Source organism: Salminus brasiliensis, chromosome 7 (genome assembly GCF_030463535.1).
Source record: "Salminus brasiliensis chromosome 7, fSalBra1.hap2, whole genome shotgun sequence".
Classification (NCBI taxonomy): Eukaryota; Metazoa; Chordata; class Actinopteri; order Characiformes; family Bryconidae; genus Salminus; species Salminus brasiliensis.
In genome coordinates, this window is record NC_132884.1 from 38,579,046 (window position 1) to 38,606,545 (window position 27,500).

General features: G+C 42.1%; 1 protein-coding gene across 4 annotated transcripts in view; it reads left to right on the plus strand.

The window, feature by feature from the left end:
* Positions 1-27,500, plus strand: part of cacna2d2a (calcium channel, voltage-dependent, alpha 2/delta subunit 2a) — a 295,606-nt gene that overhangs the window by 64,993 nt on the left and 203,113 nt on the right. For all 4 annotated transcript variants that reach the window (XM_072684877.1, XM_072684878.1, XM_072684879.1 and 1 more), the window contains exon 3: positions 15,999-16,115. In XM_072684877.1, the coding sequence (XP_072540978.1) occupies positions 15,999-16,115 (117 nt within the window). The remainder of the gene's footprint in view (positions 1-15,998; positions 16,116-27,500) is intronic.

Genomic DNA, 27,500 nt, shown 5'->3' on the forward strand with positions numbered 1-27,500 from the left:
TAAATCTGCAAAATCTGTGAGACGATGGAGCTGATGAGCTTCAGGGCCGCGTTCTAAACCTCCGGCGATCTGGCTTTGTCTCGATTGGTCGGAGTGGTAATGTGAGCTAGCAGAGGAGTCTGGGAAATTTAGTACATATACTCAACGACTGGCGGTAAAACCGCATATACTGCGATGTTGAGCCACCCTAAATCACCGCAGGGTCAATTCTTTCACTGCGACTGCCCACTTTGTTTGGGTTGAGTTGAGTAGTTGTGCATTTCTGTAAACTATGATCTTTAACCTTAGCTTCTTTCCTTTCTGGAGCGACAAGAAGGTGGAAATAGGGGATTTCAGAAGTGTGTTTACTTTAACAACCCAGACACTCCACTGAAACAACCTGGGTGAGGAGGTTCGAGTGTATGTAGTGCACACTTGACATTGAATTACGTTTTTTATTTCTGAATGTTTTGGTGTACTTATTTCTTTATTTACAGCAATGGTGAAATTATTTCAGAGGTAGTGGGGCATTACATTTACATTTACATTTACAGCATTTAGCAGACGCTTTTATCCAGAGTGACTTACAAAAGTGCTTCACTATTTACTTAGTCTGGGTTTGAAGACAGCGAGTGTTGGACTCTGCTGTTCGGACACCCAGGAGAAGTTCGTTCCACCACTTCGGTGCAGGACAGAAAAAGCCTGGAAGCTCGTCTTCCATGGCTCTTAAAGGATGGCAGGTCGAGCCGAGCCGTATGGTGTAATAGCTCACTTGCAGCTAGTGGGTTTATCTGTTGCGCCACACCAACCACTTTATATATGACACACAGTCTCTTATGAAAGTATAGGGACAACAAGGAACGGCATTAACAGGTGAATATGATCAAAACGGAGCAGACGGATTTCAGCTTCTATTTCCTAATATTTGCGTCTAGATGTGTTACACAGCTTAAAACATCCCACCCAGCATCAGACGTCATATGGACGTTGGTTTTGGGGCTAAATCTGGTTGGCCCAAAAAGAGACTGTGGCTGTGTTTAGTTCCTATGATTTGGTCCGAATTTAGCCCTGACGTATTTTTTTGGACCACATATAGCCCTAAAAAATACTTTGAGGAAAATCGTTGTGTACAAGCCCAGAAAAGTCTTTCTGAACATAATCTCTGCTGGACGTCTTGGAAAAGAAACTTCTCAACCAAATATCAACGGTATTGGTACGTCAGGCAAAGTAGTTTTTTTATCATCTTTTTAACGAGTATTTTAAAAGGTACAGGTGCATGTATTTGTTACTGTACTACTATGTACAGCGAAATGTGTCCTCCGCATTTAACCCATCTGTGGTAGTGAACACACACACACCGGTGGGAAGCCAACTCCAGCGCCTGGGGAGCAACAAGGGTAAAGGACCTTGCTCAAGGGCCCAACAGTGGCAGCTTACCGTACCCAGGAATCGAACCGACAACCCTGTTATCAATAGCCCGCCGCTCTAACAGCTGAGCCACCACTGCCCCTATTTTAATGAGTATCGGCAACTTTTCGAGTGTATAACAATACTGGAACATGTGATTGCTCTGGATGGCTACTGATGCTATGAGCACTGGTGCTTTGCCTGTAAAAAAACGAAGCATAAACCAGCACGAAGACCAGAAAGTTGTCAATGGGAGAAAAGTACTTTAGGTTGCACTTATTGCTGACACAGATGTGCAAATGCACACACACACAGTTTATCTAGCCCCAGTAGAGAAGTACTGCCAATAGAACAGGACAGGTTGACATGAATGTATTGGCACCATGTCTAATGCCAGGCATGGGCTAGCTAGAGGGGTTTAAAGCCCCCCAGCTTTGAGCTGTGAAGCAGTCGAGGTGTGTTCTCTGGAATGATGCTTGGTGGAGCTCCATCCAGTACTTTTGGGATGAGTTAGGGAGTTGGGGGTGATGAGGGGCGGTGATAGTCTGATATCCTGACCTGAGTTTATTAGAAATCCTTCTTCCCTGGACAGTAGAGACAGTTACTTCAACACAAGCAAGAGAAACTCTTCACAGATCTTCACAGAAATGCTTCAGAACAGTACAGTGTGTCTCAGCAGCGAGTGTTTTTTTGTCTGTAAAACACTATGAGCCGGTTTCCTGGACAGATGTAATCCTGGACTGCTTTTTCCTTTCAATGCAATATCTCCATTCACAATGCTGTGGAGTCCAGTGTAGACCAACCTTAATCCCTGTCCAGGAATCGGGCCCATTGTGTTTTACAGGCAAAAACACATTTGCTGCTGAGATGCAGCACAGTTTTGAACCATTTCCTTGGAAACCACACATACTGCAGATCCACGCTGGAGCAAAATGACAGCTATCATCAGCGGTCACTTAAATAACAGAACCTCCTCAGGTGAACCCAATCTGGCTAGAATAGCACTTGCGACAAAGTCAGAGAAGGAGGATACACTGTTTGTGCACTTCATGCGTCCACCAGATGCCTCTCACTGGAGCCAACATACACTAAATGGACAAAAGTATTGGGACACCTTGTCAATCTTTGTTTCTTCTGAAATCAAAAGTATTAAAAACACTTTATCCTGCTTTTCTTGGAGTAACTGTCTCTACTGCCCAGGCAAGAAGGCTTTTTACGGATTGCTGTTAGGATTTGATTGTATTCAGCAGAGAAGAGAATTAGTGAGGGTAGGATGTTGGATGATGATCACCACCCCCACCTTATCATCCCCAACTCCTCAACTCATCCCAAAAGTATTGGATGGAGCACCACCATCCATCATTCCAGAGAACACAGTTCTTCCACTGCTTCACAGCTCAATGCTGGGGGGCTTAAACCCCTCTAGCCCAATAGGGTTTCATGTTTATCTGCTCAAAAGAGTGCTATTCTACATTTGCACATCTGTGTTGATGGCAATGGGTGCAACTTAGAAGGGGTGTCCACAAACATTTGGACACATTGTGTAGCTCAGCCCCATTTTAATGGACCCTGGCCCCACTTTTCACTTTTCCCCCACAAACTCTCCGCCACAGGCCTCGTATTTTAATTTTCCTGACGTTCTTCACCTGCTTTCCGAAGGCAGCCGAGGCCATGAGGCGAGTCCTCTCCACATGAAACGTTCCCGTCCTGAACAGTCTGTCTTTTGCGAGCAAATTTGCCTTTGAAACACAACAATCACTGCGGGAATTACAGTAATCAGATCTAGATATTAGTCCATGGTCGGGTGGCTTTTCTATTTGCTCCCTGTAACCTACATCACAGGAAATTACAAACAAGCATTGTCTTTAAAGGAGAGCAGATTGCTTGAAGAAAGGGCCTGCTGATGCTCTGCAGCGAGGAACATGAAGAAGAAAAAAAACCCAAAACATTGCAAAAGCAAAAACAGTACAAAATAAAATGCACAGTGATGAGCAGCAGCACTTCTGTGCCTTCTGTGAGTGTGTATGTGTGTGCAAGGGTTGCCAGAAGTGTGTTTCTGCAGGCAGCGTGTGTGTTCTTTCCATGTGGCAAGAGACTGGCCACGGATTTTCTAAAGCTGTGGACAGACTCAAGCTGTTCCTCTTGGCTAGATACAATAGCTTTTCTTCATCTAGGAGCCGTGTGCTTGTATGAGGGCCGTGCATGAGGCAAGCAAAATAGCCGGATTGAGCATTTTTACAGCTTGTATTCCTATTTCAGCGTCTCTGCATCGTCTCCCAGTTCCTTATTGAAGCCAATATGGAGGGGGGGGGTGTTATCATTGGTGGTTTCAGCTCCTATGCTGTTTTGGGTAAACCCCCAATCAAGCCTTCAGCTCCTCAAATTCTTCTTCTTTTTTTATTTTTGATGAATTTAGTTTGATGAATTTTCCTCTTTTTTTGCCCATTGGTGTCCCAATGTAAATTGGTGACCCTGGTGCAGCAAAGCCGGGCAGCCGACCCCAGCTCCGCCACATAGGCTAACAGACCCCTGTGCCTGACAACATGCCATCTACCCACCTAGAGAGAGCACAGCCAGTTGTGCTCTTTCAGACTCCGGCTGCTGGTGGCAAAGTGGCATGACTGGGGATTTAAAATCCTGGGCCACCACTGGGCCATAGTGGTAGTGCATTAGACCGCAGAGCCACTCAGAACAGGTGAATCTTGAGTTTTGCCCTGATGTTGATGTTGAGTTCTAAAGAAATTCGGGTGGTTGGCTTCATGTGACTCGGACGAAGCACCCAGTGCAGGTAGCATCTCACAGCCCTCTTACAGATTCAGTGTTTTTCCGAGAGCGTCTTACTGCCTTCCATCCATTCCGGACCTGCTTGCTGTTTGCCGATTTGTGTGAAATGTAGTGAAACCTTTTTCCCAATAATGTCGATCCTCCGCCTCGTGCTTGACGGATGGACGTCAGTTTTTATTAGCCTGTTTGTCTTCAGCCTTTCAGGCTAACCTTCCTGTTATGCATGTTCCTTGTCACTGGACTCTCTTAGACCTTTCCATCCCATCAGACGACTATTGAACTTCTCCTTTCTTGGGCCCTCACTCTTCCTTCAAGCTGTATCGCTCCCAACCATTGACCAGCGCAGCCCTTTTAGCATTCCCTCACTTAGGCTACTCCTCATTCTCTCTCTCTCTCTCTCTCTCTCTCTCTCTCTCTCTCTTTCCCTCTCTCTCTCTGTTTTATTGAACTGTTCCGCGGGCTGGCTGGATGTTGCTGTCTGCTTGGCGGAGTCCACTAATATTCCTTAATGACGCAGCATCTGTCTCTGTCACCGGTCTGCTTTCACGGCCCGATAAGCTGAGGCGCTTCTCCCTCAGACACCAAGATGACGCAAAACAAACAAACAAACAAACAAACAAACAAATCTCCCTCGCGTGGAAGAAAGACAAAGAAAAAAATGACAACGAAACACAAGGTCAAACGAGGCACGTGCTAGCCGTCCGGAATGATTTGGACAGTAATGAAGTGTTTAGAGGCGGTAAATAGCCGTCAAGGTGCCAAAATGACAGTGGAACAGGCAGGCCGTGATTATTGCAGCGACGGTAGATAAATGTTGAGTGAGGGATTAAGAGTTAGTGAACAAAAGGCTCCTCTAACTTAAGATGCCGCCAGTGTTGCTGTATTGTGTTCTTGCTTCCTTTTCCATCCAGGTTCAGGTAGAAATCTGCATGTTTACTCCGTTCATAACTGAGAAAAGAAAAGATGACCGAGGAATAGCCTGAGGATGTGAGCAGGCCTGTCACGACAACTTTTTTTTCTGGACGATAAATAATTGTCCCCGAAATAATTGCGATAAATTATATTATTTCCTTTTAAAGACCATTTTATGCCACTGATATGATGATAATAGAGTATAGTAATGCAATTCCACATTTTTAAAGAGCAATGAATCTCTGATAACTAAAAAATAATCAGACTTCTGGAATCTTTAATATTAAAAAATATATGTATATATATTGTATTATAAATAAATACATTATAATGATTCAATTAATAAATTTAACAAAAATCTAATAACATCACTGTCTTAAACAAAGCCGACCCACCAGCTCGTTCACGTTAACAGGACAAACAAGCTGCAGAATGTCACTTTTTGTATGTACACATCTTTACCTGTCGCTAGGGGTGTAACAGATCACAGAATTAGCAGAGATTAGCAAAACACAGATTTTTCAGATCAGCAAAACAGGAAATAAAGGGGGACATAATTTGCTCTCCACTGAAAGCCCAGAGGAACGACACATCGGATGTGTAACCATGCTCAACGTATTACTATCGTCATATGAATATAGACCAGTCACCTTTTATAGACTAATGACAAAGACTACAGCAGCAGTAGAGCTGTATTCCACACGGTTTTGGTCAAACTTTGGCAGTTAATCCGTGGGTTTCATGCCTGCCGAACAAGTCGATACCCCCCTACCAGTCACGGTACGCTCTTTGTGAACGGAGGCATCACTGTTGCTGTATTGGTCACGACATTCACTGCGCTCTGTTTCTCCATTTCTGTCATTTTTCACGTTTCGCTCTCTCTCTCTCTCTCTCTCCCTCTCTGTCTCTCTCTCTCTCTCTCTCTCTCTCTCTCTTTCTCTGAGTGCTCACAAATATGTGTGAATTCGTATTTCCACACTGATGTAATAATTTATCCCTGTACGGGCGAGTGTGCACGACATCCAGCATGTACTTAAGAGTGTGTAGCGTGTAGCTGCCAGTGAAAGCATATTGGCTTGGATTGGCTCTCTGTCATTCTCTTTGGATCAGTGCGGTGTGTGTATGTGTGTGTGCATTGGCCCTGTGCAGCAGATCTGTTGGCCCAGTCGAGACAGCAAACCCTTCACCTCCTGTTACTCCCTCCACCCATGTCCTACCACACACACTAGAGCGTACTGCAGTGTGCTGTGTAGTGTATTAACAAATAATTGAAAATTTACAAGGGCACAGTTCAGCTTACTCACAGTGACACTCACAGTGAGGGCCAAGGCAAAACCTTCAGCTCGGGCCTCTTGAGGTAGTCCAGTTTCAGTTCATTGGAGTTTAAGGTGCCTTTCCAATCATCATCCGGCTGTAGAAAACTCTCCAGTGCTCCTTCCGGTACTTTTGGGTGAGTTGGGAAATTGCAGGTGAGGTGGGGTGGTGATCATCTAACACCCTGACCTCACTAATGCTCTTGTCACTGAATGCAATCAAATCCTCACAGCAATGCTCCTCCAAAATCTTGCAGAAAGCCTTCTTCCTTGGACAGTAATGAGCATAAATCAGCAGTGTCCAAATACTTTTGTCAGTGCAGCGTATTTGTGTGGGACCTTGCTGCAGTGACTCTTACTTCTCTATAGAGGGCACACAATATTATAGACAAAGGCCATGGAAAAGTGTGTGTGTGTGTGTGTGTAGGTTTTCAAAGCGTCCGTAAGTGAACAATTCCTCTACAGCAAAGAAATTTAAATATTCAATTTTTCTGCTCATTATTTTGGCGATCATGTGATGTGGAAATTGGCTCGTATACACATGCTTCTAAAGATGCGTAGCTACCCAAAGCACATATGGTCCTTTTTCTTCCTCTGCTCATTTAGTGTGATTCAGCAGTGCCCTATCCTGACAGATAAACAGTCCCGTAGTGAGTCAGACCGGGCTTCCCGAAAGCATCTTAGCACAAAGATGATTCTTAAATGGTCGAGCGAGCATCACACTGAACGCTCTCTCTGCCAATTAGGATGACCTTAACTCCAAGACGCTTTTGGGAAACTGGGGCTGGATTCACAAAAGCTTTCCTCAGGAAGAAAAAAAAAAAACTTGCAAAGAGACTGGGCCTCACTCACCAGTATCTCCTGTAGAACTTTTGGAAAGTGCTAATGAGACGTCTTTAACCTGCAGAGAAGTTCACAACTCTGCTCTTATAACCATGGATCTTCTTGTTCTTGTAAAAACTGAATAAATACATCCCAATTAAAAACATCAGACATTGGTGAAACTCCGTAAGTGGGTTTTTACGAAGTGTTGATGACAGTAGGGGTGCAAATCTCTTGATTCCATTCCATTCCAAGCAACACAGCAACTAATGTGACTAAACAGTAAAACAACATAAACTTGACAACTGAAACTGGCGAACACAAAATCACACCTGAGACTGGGGAGGGGGGCTCTGGGAGCTGAGCTGGGTGAACTGGTGAGGGAGAACTGGGAACAACACAAAACAACCTACCAGGCCATGCCTGGAGAGACTACAGGGGAAACTAAGGACAAGCGAGAACCATGCAGAGATTACACAAAACTGGGGGGAGAGAGCTGGGGAACCAGCCGCTGAACCATAAACGGCTAGGCCAACCAAACCTGAAGACGCGAAGTCGAAGAGGGTCGCCTAGCTGGAGCGAGAGTCGCGGATTTATCCAGGGAGCTAGCGAAGATGCCTTGCAAAACTCGACGCTAAAAGCAAGTTCTGCTAGAGGACCTGAACTGTGAACCAAGCTGGCCTAAACAAACCGAGTCACGAGCCACTCAGGCTACCTCGAGGTTCTGAACCTACAATTCTCGGCGAGGAGCTCTGTAGCCAAGCTCCTTAAGTATCCCGTCTCAGGTGAAACGCATTACTAAACAAGACGTGATGAACCTAAATCGAACACAGGAACATGAACCGAGACACTGAACCAAATCATTGAATCAAACTTCAACGGAAACACAAAAGTCCTTCTGTGAGCCTGTGGGCGGCAGCTTGGAATCGCCCCAGGGGAAGGCGTGATACCGAGGGGCTGACATCAGGAACTTTTTTTCTGTTTAAATGGTCTATAAATTTTAGTTTAAATTATGTGATTGACAAGATGAAATGACAATGTAAACAAATACAAGATTCATTAAAACAATACGCTTAGGTTCCTTACTGTGTTCCAAATCGTTTGCATCGTGTTATATTTATGTCAAAATAAAATTGTGCATACAATTATGTAACTTAAATGACCAGTTTTAGGTTAGCTTAGCTGCCTGGCTTTTTCTTAAATAAAAAAACCCATCAATCACCAAAAAAATCAAAATATATGAATACAAAACTAAACATAGAATTCAGTATACCATAGTGCATTACCCTTTAACTGAAAATATAATACAGACTTTAAAGTCATGGTGCATTACTGACATATTTTGTAAAGCTTTAAAATGTAACCTTAAAAATTTTAATGATACTTTTTAACCTTATTACATATTTACATAACATACCTTGGGTCCAGCCTTTTAACCATAAACTTCAACCCCTCGTCTTTGGCTGAGCTGTATGGTCATAAGTCGTTTGTGATATAGCAGGCGATGGAGTGGGAAAACTTCACAGCCCCTGGGGAATTAGCTGAAAGTTAATTCGCTGCTCTGCTGCTTTTGGCCTCTTTTTAAACTTCTTTTAGTTTCGGGTGATGTGGCGCCAAATGGGGCCTGCGCATTTCTCGAAGTACCTCAACTTTATTTTAGACTCCTCGTGAACAGTTGTACTCATGTCAAGCTCTCTCTTTCCCGGGACATTGTAGAATCCAAATTGTGCCCAAACACTGGCTTTTAGCGACAACTGGGCGGGTTTAACTCCATGCTAGCGGACTCCATTCAGACAAACTGTGCTGGCTAACTAGCTTGCTGTACAGAGGCCTATATGGCCTTTATCTGTAATGCAATATGCCCTCTGGAGCAGGGAAAAATATTAAAAACGTAAATGCATTTTTGACCATTTTGAATCGATTCAGAATCGCCAGGATTAGGAAGAATCACAATCCTTTAAAGAATCACTATTTTTTTCAGCACCGCTAATGGACAGTGCTGTCCCACAACTTGTGATGCAGAGAGGGTGGAACCTGTAGCTTAGCTTACTCAGTGGTTCTCAATCCTCTGAAGCTCCAGAAAGTCCAGTCTCTACATATATAGCAACATTAAAGACCTTACTGGGGTCCCTGATGAAGTAGATTCTTGCTTTCTTGCACCAAAGGAAGAATCAGGAGACGACTGAGGTGTTGGGTTGTTCATTTCAAGGCGATCGCAGTTGAGTCTCAGCTCTTGTCTGAAGACAGTACCTGGACACACAGTTTTTATAGCTTGTTGCACATCCCCCCCCCCCCCCATATAGCACTTAAAATATAATATAGCGTGTAAAACCTTATATCCTTAAATGTTTTTTTTACATGTCATTTTGGAGCATTTTCATTGGTCCATTCACCATAAAATGTCACGCCTATGTCTCTGTCTGGCCTGTATGGCTATGTTTTCTGTCCCGTCCCGTCCCTTTGTTTGGTCTCGCCATGTGCTCTCAAACACATGCCTCTGTTTGTTGGTCAGTCCTAGCCCTGCCTGTTCATTAGGGTTCCCACCTGTGCCTCCTCTTTAGCCACGCCCCCTGTTAGTCCCAGGTGTTTCTCGTGTGTCCCTCGTTAGTCTTTGTATAAGTACCCCTTTGTTTCAGCCTTCTCTTGCCTGGTCTTGTGCAGTTTGTGGTTTGTTGGCTTGGCCATATTGTCCAGTGTCCGCCTATCCGTCCGTCTGTCCGTCCATCCGTCCGTTTCCAAGCTCCACCATATCATGACATAAAATTTGGATTTCGATGATGTCAGAAAGTGAAGAACAGGCAGTTTGCGCCCATACTGTACATATTACAGTAGAAAGCTACTGGCTAAAGTGCGTCTGCTTCTCAGGTCCCTCAATACAGAGCAAAAAACATGGAGTGTCCCAGAACGAGCCATCACAGCGTTCCCCTGCATCTCATTACGGGAGTTGGGTCTGGAAAGCCCAGAGCTCACATTAAAGGAGTGAATATTGATTCAGAAACAAATTTGAAGGCATTTGGAGAAGCAGGCTTTTAAAAGGCGGAGTGGGGGTTTAGGGGGTTGGGGGGGGGGGTGCTTGTAGCCAGTCAATTTGATATCAGCGCTCTCTGATATTAGACTTTTATGTATTTTTGTCAGAGTCGTGTAATGGCTTACTCCACATACGCTTCCAAATGTGTAACTGTGTGTAAGAGTGTGTGTGTGTGTGTGTGTGTGTGTGTGTGTGTGTGTGTGTGTGTGTCCATGGTCTATTTTTTGAGCACCCTAATGACTTTTTGCCAGGGCTTGATAATTGTGTCCCGAAATAATGAGCACAGTTTAAAATCTAGGCTACGGAGGCACATCCGTTTCTTTCTGCCGTCCTGTCAGAAATAGCAGCGTGGTGCATTAGCCGATTAGCTCACGCTGCCCTCATTCACAAGTACTTATTAGGGCTGTCCTGATCCAGCGTTTCTGCCACTTCTGTCCGATCTGAGTACCTTCATTCAGACGATTAAATTTAATCCAATCTTTGTGTTTATATAAATAATCAGTTTGTATAAGTAATCAGTATTATTTGAGATTTGTATTGATTTAGTTTAGTCGAGACTTTTCTAAAATGATGTTTTATAGTGTTTAATATCTTATAATCCAGCCTAACTCTCCTCCCTGACCAATCAGCTCCCAGCTCCTTTACAACACTGCAGTCAAATAGAAAAAAATAGGGAAATGATTGACGGTTATAAACGGTAAGGGTGCATGATATCATCAGTATATTATTATTTAAAATAAATAATAATAATAAATAATAATAATACTTATTATTTTCATAAACCTTTCTTAAATATATTTTGTATATTAAAACACATTAAGAAAAATATATATACTACTGGCCTCAAATCAATATCATGTTTAATTTCAAATTTGACCACGCTTACGATTAATGAATGATTATATTAGCATCATTAATTTATATATCATCATTGGCCAGATGTTATATATATTAATATTTGATTGCTTGATTTATAACAGAATGCTTAGAAAACCTTGGATAACCTATGCTACATTTGATTGATATTACTATGAGAATAAACGCTATATTTCTCAGTGAGGCTAATTCTGTTGGTGTAGCATGGTGGATAACAGCACCGCCTTCCCTGTGACAGACTGGGGCTCGATTCGCCAGCTGGGCAAACACACCACACTACATCAATAGGAATCTTTGGTCAAGCCTCTGAACTCTGTATTCTTCTACCTGTGTGACATGATTTACATGTACATCACCGTGGATAAGAGCTTCAGACAAACGCTGTAAATGTACATATATTTCAGTGCATCCAACAATAAAGGCAGCAGTAGACATAGTCTCCTTCTCTACTGTTGTGTTCTGTACATGAAAAATATCACATATCCATATAATCAGTGCATTCTTGCTCATAAAATCCATCCTACAGATACAGCAGATAGAGATTTGCTTGCTCCTTTAATCAGCCTGCGTATCTCAGTTGCTATGTGGCTGTAAGCTGGCCGGCTCTCACTGCTCAGCATTCGAGACTACAGCTGGCAGTGTGTCTCTTGCGATGCTCGTGAACAGGCCCTGTTTCTTTTCTTGGTCACAGAAACTGCCACTGGCTCTCTTTACCCAGTGTTCACTTTGACAGAGACGGATTTGTGGGTAATGGAGTCTCAGGGGAAGTGGGGATAAGTGGGAGTCCCTTGGGCTGCCTGGCTGTTGTGGACTACAGAGCGTGTTGCTGAGTCAGACAGGAGGAAGCAGCCTTCCTGCCTGTAAATCAAATGGAAATCGCTGACATGCTGAACACTGTCTGAGCCTTAAATCCTCCTCCTCGTCTCCTCCGCTGTCCTTCACCTCCGTCAACAACTCTTCCGCCCCTTTTTTTTTAGGGCTATTTCCGTCTGTATTAGGAGCATGCACACTTACAAATAAAGGTGCTGCAAAGACGTCCAGGCAGAAAAGTGGTGGTTCTTCTATGGCATTGCCCAAAGAACCCTTGGTAACCCTTTATTTTTAAGAGTGAGGAATACGAGTAGTGTGAACACTGTCCTCCAAGCTGCTGGACACTGGCCTGTCCACTTTGGAGGCCAGTTTAATTAGTAAATTGTTGGTAAAATGTGTAAAATTGATCAAATCTCAACCCCTTATTCTCTGTGAGTTTGTTTTACTGCCTAACCCTGCAAGCACAATGTTGCCTGTGCAGCAGAAGAGTGGCTAGTGGGTGTGTCCACCAGCATGCAAGCAAGCAGCATGGCGTACTGAATTGTATCACCAAGAAAACACATTTTAAAGGACTAGCAACTAGAGCTGGGCAATATGATGATATTTTATCGTATCTGAGTTACAACAACACCATGTGGGAGACCAGGGTTCGATTCCCGGTCTGGGTGACTATGCTGCGCCACACCAATAATAACACTACATTGGCCCACCTCTGTAATACAAGTAACCTTGTAAGTCGCTCTGGATAAGAGCGTCTGTTAAATGCCATAAATGTAAATGTACTGTAAATAAGCTTCTCTAATGCTTATATATTAGAGATGGAGGAGACTATTAGTGCTTAATAAACACTGATCAGCTGCAGGTTTCATTACTAACAGTGTAATTAGACTGGGTTAATTAGATGAAGAGCAGCAGATGTTGAGTATAAATCACTGTATTCAGTACAGGAGAGGATCTGAATAGTAGTTTATAAGAATCTGTACCTACTGATGTAAATATAAAAAATAAATAAATACATATCATGATATCTGTATTTTACCAGCCCTAATAGACTGTTAACTGTTATAGCTGTATTGGTCTTTGCAATATTATTATTGCAGACGGCTGCAAATGCTGGGCTTTGAGCAACTGCAGATGTACCAGATGAACTTGTTTGATGAATAAAGACGTGTGTAAATAGTTTGTCAAAAATAACGTGAACAAGTCTAAACGTAATATAACGTAAATGAGTGAGTATAAATCAGTGTATTCAGTACGGGAGAGTATCTGAATAGTAGTTTAAAAGGATTTGTCGCTACTGATGTTTTTAGTCTGTGATCACATGTATTTTAATACATACTGCGTATTGCAAAAAAAAGTCTTTAAATATTGCGATATAGTATTTTTACCATATCGCCCAGCCCTACCAGCAACCAGTATAAACAAATGCACCCTACATAGACTTTATTTATTTGCTCAAAAGTTCACAATCCAGACAAAATAAATGATTTAATAAATGATCATTTAGTCAGTATCCACTGATACTTGTAACAAATTATTATTGCTTATTTTTTGGTCCTGACTTGACTGTTGATTTGCTTTACCTTCGGTGAAAATGGTAAGAACCAAAATAATCAGTAAAAACCAAAGTCAGTGGAGCCGTCTCATTTGCATAAAGTTGAGCAGAGCTCAGTGGGATGATGGGGGGCATAGAAAAACAGGCCCAGTGTGCAAATAGATGGTGCCAGGAGCCAATGGGACATTGTATCCAACATCAGTGCAGTTTATGTTTTTGGGTGTACCATTTTTAAGATTGCATGGACCAATCACTGGCCAGTGGCAACCAGCTAAACTCCTGTTTACGTAACTCCAAATAGTCAAGGACATATTTATTTTACGTTTTATGTACAGAATTCTTCAGAATTTTTATTTGGGTAAAAAACAACTGGGATTACAGTTTAGGCCTAAACAGGACAAAAACAAGCACTTGTAGAAAATATGAAATCACAAGGTTCCATTATACCTTATTATACCTTATGATTTCATATCTGGGGTTTACAGAACTGGTCACACAGATAAAAAAAGAAATAGTACATGATGGAGGCCTATTAAATAAAACCACCAAAATTGCGTAAAAGTTTGTAAAGTCAGATCAATATTTACAGATACGCAATAATAATCCAGAGCAAACAAAGAAACTAAATCCAAACAGTGGTTTTGCAGAAAATTCCCACACCGTCAAATAATAGTAAAAAATCATTTGAACAAGATCTTTAAGTGGGAAAATATTTCTCCTGGCTCGAATTTCTTTCAGCTTTTTGTTTATTGGTTTGTGCTGTTAAAGAAGAAATATGAGAAATGAGAGAAAGAGAACGTATTCTTATCTGGCTACTTATCTCTCAATATTCCTCTCTCTCCAACCTTACTGTTGCTTCTTAATGCTTCAAATTTGACACTCAGTGTTTAACTAAGAAATGTTGTGATGGCAGCCCTAACTGCAGACAATAGAGCAATCTGGAACCTAATCCTTCTTCATCAAAGCTGTGGGGTGGACATTTTTCTGGACACTCATATCCTGGAGCTGCATCGGCCAGATTCCACAAGGCCAAGGCAGCTATGATATGTTTTTGAACTGATGGCATTAAATATGTAAACATATTTCTGCGTATGCTGAATAGTTTTATAGATTGTGTACAGCTTTGCTTATTCACACACAAACACATATATTTATTTATTTTATCAATTTAAACTCCTAGTCTTTTTCTTTTGTTGTGCTATTTGTATGCATATTTATTTTTTATATTTATATTTATTATATATTTTTTATTTATTATATATATGCGTATATTAGGTAGCAGGTGAACAGTCCGAAAAACGTAAGTGTAGGAATCCGTAAGAACCAAAATGTGATGGCTAGACGGCTGGGTCAGAACATCTTCAAAACATCATAATTGGAAAATTTCCTAATAATTGCATTAATCGTTGTAATTATGCACAATAAACACCTTGTTACCACCCTGTTATGCAGATTATTTAGTGTTGTTTAGTGATGAGTAGAGCCTCACACTGCTTGATGAATGACTGACCTATTAAACTCTCATTAACTCAATAAACACACATATCAGATATCTGTCACTATCTAGAACCCCCGTGAATCAAGGTGCCACCAATTAAATGCAAATTCAGGTAATAATTCATGCCCAATAATTTGCATAACAGACTGGTAACAAAGTGTTTATTCTGCTCTTTACCAAAGACACAAACTGTGACAGCTAGACAACTGAGTCAGAGCATCGATTCCCTGAATTCCCTGAATAATTGCATTATTAGTTGTAATAACACCCTGTTACCACCCTGTTATGCAGATTATCTAGTACTGTTTAGTGATGAGTAGAGCCTCACACTGCTTGAGGAATGAGTGACCTATTAAACTCTTATTAACTCAATACACACACAGAAAGCAATATATCACACACTATCTAGAACCCCATGAATCAAAGTGCTACCAATTGAATGTTATTAACATGCAAATTTAGGTAATAATTCATGCTCAATAATTTGCATAATAGGGAGGTAACAAAGTGTTTATTAAAAGTGTGTGCTTTACCAAAGACACAAACTGTGATGGCTAGACGACTGGGATAGAGCATCTCCAAAACATTAGGCAGGGCGTGTGGGATGTTCCCGGTATGCAGCGGTCAGTACCTACCAAAAGTGCTCCTAGCAAGGACAACCGCTGAACTGGCAACCGAATCAAGGGTACCTAAGGCTCATTGATGCTTATGGAGGGCCCACCTCGCAACCTACAATACTTAAAATATCTGCTGCTAACGTCTAACCACAGGACGTCTTCAGAGGTCTTGTAAAGTTCATGCCTCGACTGGTCAGATCTACTCAATATTAGGCACTAATGGTACTAATGTTATCTAATGTCTGTTATGGCCTTTTCCTGTCTGACAGCAGGTCCTTTTACAGCTGTGTCGGGCAAGATTCTTGTGTCTTGCATGTCTTGACCTGCTCCTTACCAGTAGGCTGTGTAATTGCCGGCAGGTGGATGACCCTTGTCTTTTGCTCTTCGCCCTCTGCAGATTTACAGTGAGAAGCGGAGTCAGTTTGAAGTGAAGAGGAACTCGCCCAAAGATCTGGTGGAAAGAGTGGCTCGAGACATCGCCAAGCTGCTCAACAGGAAGCGGATTGCCCTGGAGGTGAGTGTCTGGGAGGGTTGGCTGTGGACTGCCCCAGTCTATAACGCGCTGGAGTGTGGCGAGTCGATATCGGATGAAAATGGTCCGTTTTAGCTCTTGGGAGCCACTAAGTTGCTGCTGAAGCTGTTTTATCAAGGTAAAAAGATTCTCTGGGAGTAAAGCGGGCTTTGTGCTGACTGGGTACACTGCTCAGTATACTGCTGATGAATCTAGATGTTGCATATAAATAATGTGTAGCAGAAATAGAAAGCATACTGTACAGAATTTACTATTATTGCATGCACACACATACAGACAACCCCCCAGTGAGTCCACAGCCAGAGATCAGCATAGTCCTGAACCCTTATCATTACATTAAAACCCAGAGATCGATCCTCTGTCTCCTCCAATGAGACAAAATTGGATTTCTAAAAACATATTATCGATGCCCGCGGTGCTATATTAGCCTGCTTAACTAAGCAGGTAATGAGATGGCCTTGTGCTGATCTGCTTCCTCTAAAAATCTGCAGGACATCTCCACAGCACCGCACCGCTAACCCTACAGAGGAGGAGCCGACGGAGGTTCAGCTATGTTCACTAACTTTAAGCTATGTTCAATGAGCGACATCTGTGAACCATGTAAATTAGATTTTAAGACATCAGCAGTCTGAAGCTGTTGAGATAAATGCTCAGTGCAGTATTTGCGGGTGTAGCACAGCATCTGAGCACTGCTTGGTAGACTAACTACATGCCTTAAACTGTAGGGTGGGTGTGTTAGCATCAGCCAGAAAGCGTTAAGTACATTCGTTCACAAGTTTGCGACTGATCTCAGTTCATTTGCGCTATCACCACTATACACTATTAGTACGCTGTCAGCCAAACATACATGGCATCAGTTAGCATGATTGCACTAGGTGGTTATAATGTATGCATTACTAGAAATGTTAGCTGCAGTTCTGGCCTGATCAACAATCCACAGCAAGCACCAAGCTATACCTCACCAGAAATCACCAGTGTACTACCAGTGCTTGGCGCAAAAGAAGCTGGTGTACCATGAAATGCGAGAAGTATCCATCTTATTCTGCCACGCCCACTTTCAGGAGTTAGCATCTTCTGGACATTTCGTTTCTGATAGTTTGCAGTCGCATCATATTAGTAGTGAGTGCAGTAGGCGACTGATGTGGGCCCAGATCATGAAGGACCATACAGTGGCTAGCTGAGCAAACCCAACTATTCAAACAGGCTGTTTAGAGAGCTAATTAGAGCAGTGTTTCTCAACCCTGGTCCTGGAGGCACACTGCACTGCACATTTTAGTGGACTCCCTGCTTTAATACACCCCTGCCGCTCTAAAAGGATTAGTTAACAAGCTGATTAGCTTTATCAGGTGTGTTGGGAGCAGGGAAAACACTAAAATGTGCAGGGTAAGGTGCCTCCAGGACCAGGGATGAGAAGCACTGATTTAGAGCATGGCTAACTAGCTTAGACTAGATCAGACTGCTCTGGGGCTCTACATCCGAAGAAGAAGAGGACCTGTGGTTGGATCTGTGGTTGAAGGCGCTAAATTTAAAACAAGCACCCAAACGTTAAGATGGCTGCACATATCATCTTACAGATGATACCTTACAGAGTTTGTGAGGCTATCAGATAAGTTAAGATGTTAGCCTAAGAGCTAATGTAGAAGAGTTAAGATGTTAGCCTAAGAGCTAATGTAGAAGAGCCTCGCTGGCTCCCAATGCGATTGCTTCATCTGAGCTTCATAACTGAGCCGTTCCTCTTGGTAAGGATGTTCTGGTGTTGTTTTCTCTCCTCAAAATGGTAAGGGAAGCTGTGCGGACGTTTGGGTGGATGTATTAGACTTAGCGCCTTCAACCACAGATGCAGGCCTTCTTTTTGTAAGGCGGTGGTATATCGGTTATTCGTGAAAGTGCCATAGCACTGTCCGTTTACAGCTGATCTCAGTTCATTTGCGCCATCACCACTGTACACTGTGAATACATTGCTGCCATTTACTGGATATTGTTGAACGGCAGTAACGAACACATTTATATTAACACCATTAATTCAAATGAATAAAACAAATTATTTTATTAATTAAAATTAATAAAACAGGGTGGTTTTAAGAATGGCAGCAGGCAGGTACTGGTTCTAAAAAAACACCCAATGAATGTTGTCTTTTAAGACCAGACCTAGCTAGCAGGCATGTCTCTCTTCCCATAAAACGGCAGGTTGTAGGTCCGGAGGTGAGGAGATGTTCTTTTTTATTTTTTTTTCAGGCGTGTGCTCGTGCGGTTTGATGAGAACGTTTGGTGACAGGCTGGATTGCCACGAGAAACCCGATTTAGGTTGCTGCTGAATTAAGTTCTGATAGGGTTACACTTTCACCTGAGGGTAATGTTAAATTACACAAACCGGGATCAGAATTAGTGTTGCATCAGTCGCTTCACATTTTCAAGCCAGACGCATGAATATTTTCGCAGTGCAGCGAAGGAGACTAAATGTTTTGGAGACTAGCGCAGGCCTCCGGAGGACGGGCAGCAGCGGGGTGTGTTCGACAGCACGACGCGCCTGTGTTTCAGAGTGTTTCCGACAGGAGTGGACAGCACTGGTGCTATGAGGTCAGTGCTGCGCCAGTGGCTAGACAGAACCATCACCCAAACCCCTACAGACAACATGCTCTGGAGAGAGAGAGAGAGAAAGAGAGAGAGAGAGAGAGAGAGAGAGAGAGAAAGAGAGAGAGAGGGAACGAATGTGGAATGAAAACGTCCCTTCAGGCAAATGGGAAATGCGAGGAAATGAAGTTCTGAAATTCATTGATTTCGAAATGAGCAGCAGGAGGGAAATGAGAGAGAGACAGAGAGCGTGCATGTGAGAGAGAGAGAGGAGGGGGAGAAGGAGGGATGTGGAACAAGAGAGGGTATGTAGGAGAGAGGGTGTTGAGAGGGTTCTGATAGGAGCGATGAGGAGCGATGTTAATAAAAGCACATAAACTGGCGCGGTGTGTGTATGTTCCCTCAATTGAGGCGCCACTAAAATACCTGCAATCTCATCAGCGCAGATATGCAGCGGACATAAAAAATCATGCAAATAACTTAAAACAGGTGCTGTTTAGAGCCCTAATAAAATCAAACGTAGTTTATGACACCCGGGATAAAAATAGAAGCAGCCCTGCAGTGCTGGATGGAGAGGACCGGTAGTGATTCCTTATGAAGGCCTACGTACAGTTCACACACACACACACAAATACTGTACAGAATAGAAGGGCCGCCGTATTAAAGGAATGTGAAGAGTCTTATTCCTTAATGAATCATCTTTCTTGATTAAATTCTGTTTTCCCCCCTTTTCCTCGCAGTTTGCTACTGCCAGGTAACCCATTTGTTGGTTTTATAGCGCCCCCTAGTACTAGCAATGCTCCCAACATGTCTTCTGGATTTAAGTGTCGTACATCGTACAACACCTGAGGTTCGAGCGACCATGGACTTGAACGACCTGAGGTATATGTGCCATGCATACCGAAGCGAAAGGCCTTCTCGAGAGCCTCCATAAACAATAGGTCATATTCCTGTAGATATGATGTCATATTCCTGTAGATATTATGTCATATTCCTGTAGATATGATGTCATATTCCTGTAGATAGGATGTCATATTCCTGTAGATATGATGTCATATTCCTGTAGATATTATGTCATATTCCTGTAGATAGGATGTCATATTCCTGTAGATATGGTGTCATATTCCTGTAGATATGGTGTCATATTCCTGTAGATAGGATGTCATATTCCTGTAGATATGGTGTCATATTCCTGTAGATAGGATGTCATATTCCTGTAGATATGGTGTCATATTCCTGTAGATATTATGTCATATTCCTGTAGATATGGTGTCATATTCCTGTAGATATGGTGTCATATTCCTGTAGATATGGTGTCATATTCCTGTAGATAGGATGTCATATTCCTGTAGATATGGTGTCATATTCCTGTAGATATGGTGTCATATTCCTGTAGATAGGATGTCATATTCCTGTAGATATGGTGTCATATTCCTGTAGATATGGTGTCATATTCCTGTAGATATGGTGTCATATTCCTGTAGATATGATGTCATATTCCTGTGGTCATACACTTTTGCATTTTCATTTTTATGGAGGCTCTCAAGGAGGCATTTATTTTCATCATTTATTTCATATTCATTCAATATTTAGTTTATATTTACCTACAAGTATATGACAGAATATTCACCCACATGTCAATTTGCACTGGATTAATAGAACCCGAGGTTATCTTTACGGCTAATTTTACATAAGGTAAAAGGTGCTAGGATATTCACTGACGCAGTATAGCACAATGAGACTAAAATCACTGAGAGACTCTGGTAATAATTACATAACCCCACCTCCCCATGTACAGCAAATCCCATCTATATATAGAAAGACTACTTAAAAAAAGCCTTTATTAACACATAGCAAAGTATATTAAAAAGGTGGCAACATATTGCAGCCCACTCTGCTTGTTTTTTAGGACACAAAAAATTGCCATATCAATAAGATAAGAGAGATAAGATAAGATAACTGCCCACAGTGGGGAAATTTACAGTGTTGCAGAAGCAGAGGGATAGCAAGGTAGATAAATTAGCAGTATATGTACACAATATAAATCACAAACACATGCATCCTGACCTTCGGTGGCTAAAGTGGAGTCGTACTTGGAGCTTGGAGGGCTCTAGGTGCAGATCTAGATTACGTTCATTGTGGACGGCTTTGAGAAGCCATTGAAGGGGGTGCAGAGAACACAGTTCTTCCACTGCTCCACAGCTCAATGCTGGGGGGCTTTATACCCCTCTAACCCACGCCTGGCATTAGGCAGCATGGTGGCAATAGGCTGATGTTCATCTGCTCCGGAGAGTCCTATTCTACTGGCAGTACTTCCCGACAGGGACTAGACAAGCTGTGTGGGTGTGTGAATTTGCACATCTGTTGTCAGCAATGGGTGCACCTTAAAGTAGCACAATGCTTCATTAGTAGGGGTGTCCACTAACTTTTGGACGCATAGTTGAAGCTGAATAAAGGTGGATTGTATGTAGTGACAGAACAGACAGTAGCAAACAGAAGGCTCCGATTCCACATGTTGATCCATTTTACTATGGACACGGTGGACATGCACGGACAGCGGCTATAGGTAACCGCAGGTGCAGGTACACTGAGGCAGGTGTGGTATAAGGTATAACGCTCACTGCTCAGATAAGCAGATTAGTTTATGGAGCTCTTTTAGTGCTGACAAAAAGTGACAGCTAAAAAATGGAGCACATACAGGATCTGAGAGGCAAAAGTAGGCTATGACAGGTGTGTGTATGTGTGTGTGTGTTGTGTGGGTTGCGTATGCATCAAGCAGCTGCCTCACACTTGTACAACTTCTTCAGGGTCCGTTCTTCTGACAGCTCAGCACTGTGTGTTTGTTTGAGCGTCAGTACCACGCCTGCAGAGCTGTCATGTTGAAGTTGTGGGGAGCTGCTGGTGGCGTTTAGAGATGCCGGGGTTTGTGTTTGTTTTTATGCCCCTCAAAAAGTTATTTGTACTGGTTGTTGTAGCTGTATTTGCAAAGTGAAAGTGGGTGTGGCTTACACAAGGCAACTGAAGCGCTGGACACAATTGGTAGAGAGTTGCTGATAACACAGAAACATGTTAACACATCAGAAGCACCAGAAATAAAGGACTGTGCAATACTACACAGTTATTAGTATACATAAACACAAAGTCAGTGGTCAGTAGGAGTAACTCTATATAACATTAGAATATATGCTAAAATGAATATGAAGTCAGTGGTCAGTGAGAGCGGTTTACCTGTAATTAACTCTATATAACATTAGAATAAACCCAAATAAACAAAAAGTCAGTGGTCAGTGAGAGTGTCTACCTGTAATTAACTCTATATAACATTAGTATAATCCCAAATAAACATAAAGTCAGTGGTCATTGAGAGTGTCTACCTGTAATTAACTCTATATAACATTAGAATAAACCCAAATAAACATAAAGTCAGTGGTCATTGAGAGTGTCTACCTGTAATTAACTCTATATAACATTAGAATAAACCCAAATAAACATAAGGTCAGTGGTCATTGAGAGTGTCTACCTGTAATTAACTCAATATAACATTAGAATAAACCCAAATAATCATAAAGTCAGTGGTCAGTGAGAGCGTCTACCTGTAATTAACGCTATATAACATTAGAATAAACCCAAATAAACATAAAGTCAGTGGTCAGTGAGAGTGTCTACCTGTAATTAACTCTATATAACATTAGAATAAACTCAAAAATAAAAGTGGTCATTGAGAGTGTCTACCTGTACATAACATTAGAATAACCTATATCTCCAAAATAGCAACTTTACAGGAGAAAGAAAAAGCATGGAGCATTTCTGAAATTCTGACCCGATGTAAAGAACCACTGCCAAATGCACATTATGCCAAAAGTTGAAAAACTGCAAAAGTAGAGCTACATGGTTTTGGCAGGACAGTGGCACTATACTAATATGCATAAGTAATATCCATAAAGAACAAACGCTTGGATCTAACTCTTCCTTTAAACAGTAGCTGCTGCATTTGTCGGATCAGCTTGGCTTCGCTGCTCTTAATAAACACTTTTTGCTGACGTTGCCTGTAAACTGGCTGTAGCTGCACAAGCTGACCCATCGTTTGCCTGTCCTCTGGACTCACCCATCACTCCCTCTGACTCAGCTTCCAGCTCGCTGGACAGCTGTGGGGTCATATCCTCATATCCTGGAAACATGTGCCGTGCCTTACTGGAAAAGCAGCAGTTAACATTGGCGCTGTGCTGAAAAAAAGAAAAGCAGTAAAAGTTGATTACAGAATGAAGGTAAGACTGAATTTAACCCTTGATGTGACGTTCAGAGACGGGCACCTTCAAAAATACAGGCTAGCCTGGACGGACGATTCTGGGAAGAGTGCCTTGTATGAAGGTTCTTTAACCATCTGGACCATCTGGATTCACCTATAAAGGTGCTTGCATGTAAGATAATACCCACATGTCTTATATCAAGCTCAGCTCTCGCTATAATGAGACCTCATGTGATCTAGACAGTGTGAAGAAACACTTGGACCCTAAACCTGAAAAATTACAGTTGGAAATTCTTCATATTTCCTATATAAACATACCTTTACTCACTAAACTCGAAACAGGTTTAGCAGAGTTTTAGCTTCACAAAAGCCACGAGAGGCAGAGACGAGCATCGCGACCCTGCTGCATAGCCTCGTAACTCCAGGTGTGAGTCTCGTATGATCTGTCTGCAGTGGAAAGGGTGGCTCTGCGGTGAATTAATCTGCTGATTATTTTCTGCATTAATTAATTGTTTTTATGTTTTTTTAATAATCTGAAAATAGTAAGAAATTGATGGGATTCCATTGCATTTTGCCACCTATTTTTTGTTTTATTTGTTAGTTGATTTTCCCTCTTTTTCTCTCAAATTGCTACAGCCAATTAACCCACCAGTTCATAGCGTCCCCTAGCACTAGCAATGCACCCGACACTAGGAGGGTAAGGACTTAACACACATCTCCTCCAATACAAGCAAAGCCAGCCACCTTTCGAACGGCCGATGCAAAATCGGCAAGGCAGCTGACGTGCTCGGATAAATGCCGGGTCCCCAACTCCCCCAACTCCAACTTTCATCCGACTGTCATCTACCCACCTGGAGAGAGCACAGACTGCACTGATGGTAAAGTGATATGGCTTAGGATTGGTACTCGTAACTCCTGGACACTGCTGAGCCACTCGGAGCCCCCCAACTTTTTACCTATTAAACAAATCACCCAGTATCCAGTATGATAACCTTCAGTATTCATGCAGTGGTTTACCTAAAAGCAGTAAACCGCTATATCTGCTTCACAGTTCAAATTCTGGTCTCATAAGAACCCTGATGGTACTCTTTTCCCGGGTTTTGTACTGGGTCTTGTGCAGGTAAACTGCCCATCAGCCTCACCTGAATTTCGGCTCCTGCTTGCACTCCGAGTAATCTGCTTCCCATTAAATCTCTCAGCTAAAAGCGCATGTGTGACAGGGGCCTACACGCAGTGCTACAAGTTCAAAGGTGTGTGTTTGTGTGTACTGAGTGATGGGGACTGGGGAGAGTGTGTCTGACTGGCCTGTCTCTGTGATTGTACAGACGGGAGGTGAGTGGCAGTGAGTGGACAATGTGTAGGGATGGAGAAAGTGCACGTGCCAAAGTGAATCAGGCTTGCTCTCTCTATCTCTCTCTCTCTCTCTCTCTCACTCTCTCACCATGAAAACTAAGCTGACGCACAGACAGACAGTCAGGGAGGGGGTTGTCAGCTGTGGACATGTGTCCGTGTAATGGAAATGATAAACATATAGAGATGCGGACACACACACACACACAACAGCAGGCTTGCACTTGTATAAAAATACACCCATAACATTCATGCACTCACAGATGTATCACCGCCCACCACCTTGTCCTGTCCACTGTGAGCATTTCAAGATGGATGGACGAATAGAAATGGTACGAAAGGATGGATTTTGGATACAGTCCTTTGATATTTACATACAGTAATAGTAAAGGTGCATGTATTTGTCACTGTACAGCGAAATGTGTCCTCCGCATTTAACCCAACTGGTAGTGAACACACACACCAGCTCCAGCGCCCGGGGAGCAGAGAGGGTAAAGGGCCTTGCTCAAGGGCCCAACAGTGGCAGCTTGCCGAGCCCGGGAATCAAACCCACAACCCTGTTATCGATATCCCGGCACTCTAACTGCTGAGCCACCACTGCCCCATCAAAGGTGCCCTACAATGTAATAGGGGTGTAGGGAAATATCGATGTATCGAAGTATTGCGATATAATATTTTGCAAAACTGTATAGAGTCTTAAAAAATAAATAATATATATATATATATAAATAAGAGTATACATACATATATATATATATAATCTTATTTCATTAATTTATAACAATTAAATTTAATTAATTAAATTTAATATTAAACATCCAAAACCTCCAAACTATTACATTACAGACTCATTATATTTACATTGACCCAGCCCAGCACCGGTAGCCTTTCGAAGCTAAATCCAATACTACTTCATGAGAATATGTAAGTGAGGCTAAAAAGGCTAAAAGCTAACCCTAGCCAACCGGGTCAAGCACCATATCACGGGGAAGCTAGGAAAGCAAGCAGGTGCTCTAACAAACCTGGCTACAATCTCTTCAGCTAGCTAACTGCTTAAAAGCTTGGTTAGGCTAGGCTAGGCTAGGCTATGACATGTGGCTGCGAGTCAATGTGGTCCCGTAGATCAGTCAATAAAAGCAAAGCTTTTTTCCCCCGCAATCCCCCCATAAAAGAAAAATCAGCAAGTTTTCTTAAGCTAAAATAACAGGGTGGTAACCAGGCATTTGCATATGAACATCTCTCACCCCGTCAACCCCAACAAAAGTCACACTCTTACTATGTCTACATCAAACAACGACTTCAAATACAGAAACACTCAACACCTGCACTCTGTACCTCGCTTCTCTCATAAAGATAAATTTTGGAGAAACAAGGTTTTAATAGATCAGTGGCAGAATGCTTCCACAGGCGCAAGCGCATGCACACGCATATGCTGAAATGGGCTTCAGTGCCTCAGCGGTTGCTGTCCAGATGATGAGAAACTCACTCCTCGTTAGTGAAGCGGAGGCGAAACAGTGATTAATTGTGTGTTTATTTTCGGAGGCCGAGACGAAGGAAAGAGCGCCTGGCTAAATTTAGCTCGGCCAGAGATCGGGGGGCTTGTCCAATTAAACCAGGGCAGTGAAGCAGGGGAGAACTCACCAGGGACCCACAACTTGCAGACTTGCCAAGACGGGAGGAGTGTGTGTGTGTGTGTGTGTGAGTGTGTGTGTGCATTCGGAGTGGTGTGGCCGCTCCGGGCCGTCTTTTGTTACCGTAGACAGACTTTCCTGGAACACATCGATATTTTCACTGAAATGAGTGAAGATTTTCAGTCAGTTGATATTTGCACCTTATTTGGGTTAAGGTATGATGGAGGGGTCAGTGGCACACCACGAGCCCAAAACCCACTGATTGTAACTGTTTGTTTTCGGTTTGTATTTAATTTTTTATACTTTTATCTTGTGCAATTTTTCTATTTATATTTTTCATATTAATAATATCCTGTTTCTGATATTGCTTTTATTTATTTTAATATAGTTTTTACTTTGTATCATAAAACACTTTGTGCTGCTTTGTTAAAAATATGAAATGTAAATGAATTAGTTTATATTATATTAGTTTATTATATAATTCTGCTGTTAATATTATGATAAAGCTTATTATTTTTATTATTATTATGTTATTATTAGTGTTGTTGTTTTGTTATTATTATTTTATTGCTATTATTTTTATTATTATTCGTTTTATTTTTGTTATACTCATTATTGTTATATAATAATAATAACTATTTGTTTTATTATCATTATTATCATTTATTATGATTATTATTATTTTGTTATTATTATTATTTTGTTATTGTTTTGTTATTATTTGTATTTAATTTTTTGTTTTAATTATTATTTTGTTAGACTCATTATTACAATTACTTGTTTTATTATTATTATTACTGTTTATTATTGTTCTTGTTTTGTTTTCTTCTTCTTTTTAATGTTTTTTTATTATTCTTTTTATTATTATTATTGTTATTATTATTATTATTATTATTATTATGATAATTACAGGGCTTCAAGTGTCTAGTGCCCTTCAACCTCCAGCCAAGCCCTGGGAACCTGGAACCCAGTTTGCATTCCTTCACTGAGTAAAATGGGCGTGTTTCACGAGGGCTATGGTAGCCTAATGCTAGTGGGGCTCTAAGCAGTCGAGTGCTGCTTCATTTCCAGACTCTAAAAGTGTGAGGCAGTTGGGGAGTTGCGTCCTGTGGCATATTGAAACAGCGTGGATGGCTTTGTTAAGTGAGTATGATCTCCTCTCTGCTAATTGGTCTGAAGTGTGCCAGAGCCTGGAGAACAGAGAACAGTGCTTACTTAGTGAAGAGATGGCGCTGGAAGCCGCAGAGACAGATGGATAGAGAGCGAGGAACCAGAGAGTGGGGAGAGCGAGAAGGAGGCTGGTTTGAGAATGCTGACATGCAGAAAAGCTGAGCTAATCGTGAACACGGACGTAGACACACGTTTAGTCTCTCCTATTTCTATCATCCCAAATGCGCTCGCTGCACTCAGAGACGACCCTTGTTTGTACACCTGTCCCCCCGCCGGACCCTTCCCCGCAGAACCTGCGTTGCACTTGAAAGCTTTTACCCATGCAGACCACCCTGTCTTTCCTCGTTGCTCTTTTCTGTACAATAACAAAAGCAACACTTTTCCGTCTTCCAAGCTTAC